The 1,846-nt window shown below is 64.4% G+C and overlaps 1 protein-coding gene across 2 annotated transcripts in view; it reads left to right on the top strand.

The window, feature by feature from the left end:
* The first annotated feature begins 61 nt into the window (after positions 1–61).
* SLC27A1 (solute carrier family 27 member 1) overlaps positions 62–1,846 on the top strand; it is a 31,686-nt gene continuing 29,901 nt past the window's right edge. Inside the window, exons 1-2 of one of the 2 annotated variants that reach the window (XM_040629061.1) lie at positions 62–218; positions 1,615–1,782. In XM_040629061.1, coding sequence (XP_040484995.1) covers positions 1,616–1,782 — 167 coding nt within the window. In that variant the 5' untranslated portion in view covers positions 62–218; position 1,615. Of the gene's footprint in view, positions 219–1,098; positions 1,258–1,614; positions 1,783–1,846 lie in introns of those variants that run through there. The other variant, XM_040629060.1, reaches the window with a different exon arrangement.

Genomic DNA, 1,846 nt, shown 5'->3' with positions numbered 1-1,846 from the left:
GGGGGGGGGGAGCTTGGAGGGAGGCATCCAAGGCAGTGGCCTGCATGGGCACAGCACAGGCAGAGCAGGGCCCAGGAGTCTGCAGAAATAGAGGTTCTGGAGGGCCCACCTTCCCAGGCTAGGTTTGGAGTCCTCTGTCTTGGCCTCATCGTTCCTGCCTGAGGTTCTGGGAACCCACGAGGAAGCAGCCAAGACCGAGGGTCTGTGAGTGGCTCCAGGTCAGCCAGGGGCCAGGGTGGTGGGCAGCCAGCCAGCGCTGACTCATGTCTGATCAGAAAGAGGGCTTTTGGGTCTCTGGTGGGCATTTAGGACTTCGGGGGTGAGAGGGTGTGTGGATTTTGCCCTCCCTGGGCCCCTGGGGTGTTACACAGATTTAACTGACAAGATTTTGCGATATGGATTTGGGATTAGTTGGGTCCTTGAAACGGATCATTAAGACTGAGGAGAGGTTTGGATTTAAAACCTTCTGGGGCTTCTAGGCTGTAAGTTTGGGGTTCTCCGGTTCCCTGGAATGTTTATCTAAGACGCAAGAGGCATCGGTACTTAGATTTAGGACAAACGGGGCAAGAATCCAGTACTGACAAGCCCTGGGTGTGAACCAGGACTTTCTGGTCCCCCGGGCTAGGAATACGTTTGCCATCTACAGCTCCCGCCGGAGCCATGCCCCTAGGCTGCGGGCGCACGTGTTTTCTAAACGCTGCGCGGGGGGCGGGTGGGAGTACAGTTTGGGGGTCTCGAAGACAGCGGCCTCCCTCTCTGGGCCATTCTAGCCGCCGGGTCTCGTTGGCCGTCGTCTCTCTGGCCTGGGGCTCCTCTCTATGGTCGTGGCCTCCGGAAAGGGGCGGGCCTTGGCTGAGCGGCTGAGGAGCTCGGAGCTGGACAGGTCGGAAGAGGACCTTGGGGCGGGCCTGGGCTGGCAGATGGGGAGGGGCCTAGGGCTCTAGGTGGGCCAGAGGGAGGCCCGGAGGGTGACGATTGGGCCAAAGCCTGAGGGCGGGGCCAGTGGCCAGGGGTGGAACCTGGGCCTGGGATTGGGGGAGGGCCAGGCCCGGGGCTAGGGGGAGGGGCCTAGTGGTAGTGGGCGGGGAGTGCGTTTGTGGGCGGGGCCCAGTGAGTGGCGGAGTAGTAGTAGAAGCGGGACTTGGAGGAAAGCCCAGGACCTGTGGGAACGGGGGTGGATCCTGTAACCGAGGACAGCGCTAGGTCAAGGCAATGGGCGAAGGCTGGTCAAGTGACTGAGAAGGGCCTGTGTCTGTGGTAGGGACGAGGTGGAGCCCATGCTTGGGGCCAAGTCGTGAGGGTGGAGTTTGGGTTCAGGGTCGAGCCGCTAGGTCAAGACATGGGGTAGGGCTTGACAGTGACTGGGGGAGTCCAAGAGCTGCGTCTGAAGGCGTGGCCTGTACTAATGATTGGCAAAGAAGCCTGAGCCGGGCTAGGAACACCGAGGCCTGTGCCCAGCATGGGACGGGGCCAATTCCAGGCACGGGGGCGGGGCCTGGCTGGAAGGGGGTGTCCGGGGCTCCCCGAGGAGGCGGAGCCGGGCCCTGGGGGCGGAGCTCGTTCTGTGGGCGGGGCCTCAGCGGTCCGCGGCCTCAGCGCTCTCCGCCTCCCCAGGATGCAGGCTCCCGGTGCAGGCTCGGCCTCCGTGGTCTCGCTCGTGCTGCTGTGGCTGCTGGGGCTGCCGTGGACCTGGAGCGCAGCGGCGGCGCTCGGCGTGTACGTGGGCGGTGGCGGCTGGCGTTTCCTGCGCATCGTCTGCAAGACCGCAAGGCGGGACCTCTTGTGAGTGCAGTCGGGGCCTGGGCCCGGGCGGGCTGCGCGTCTTGGGGGTGACCGGGGGGGGGGG

The sequence above is a fragment of the Ursus maritimus genome, unplaced genomic scaffold, assembly GCF_017311325.1.
Source record: "Ursus maritimus isolate PB19 unplaced genomic scaffold, ASM1731132v1 scaffold_14, whole genome shotgun sequence".
Lineage (NCBI taxonomy): Eukaryota > Metazoa > Chordata > Mammalia > Carnivora > Ursidae > Ursus > Ursus maritimus.
This window is presented reverse-complemented; position numbering and strand designations above follow the sequence as displayed.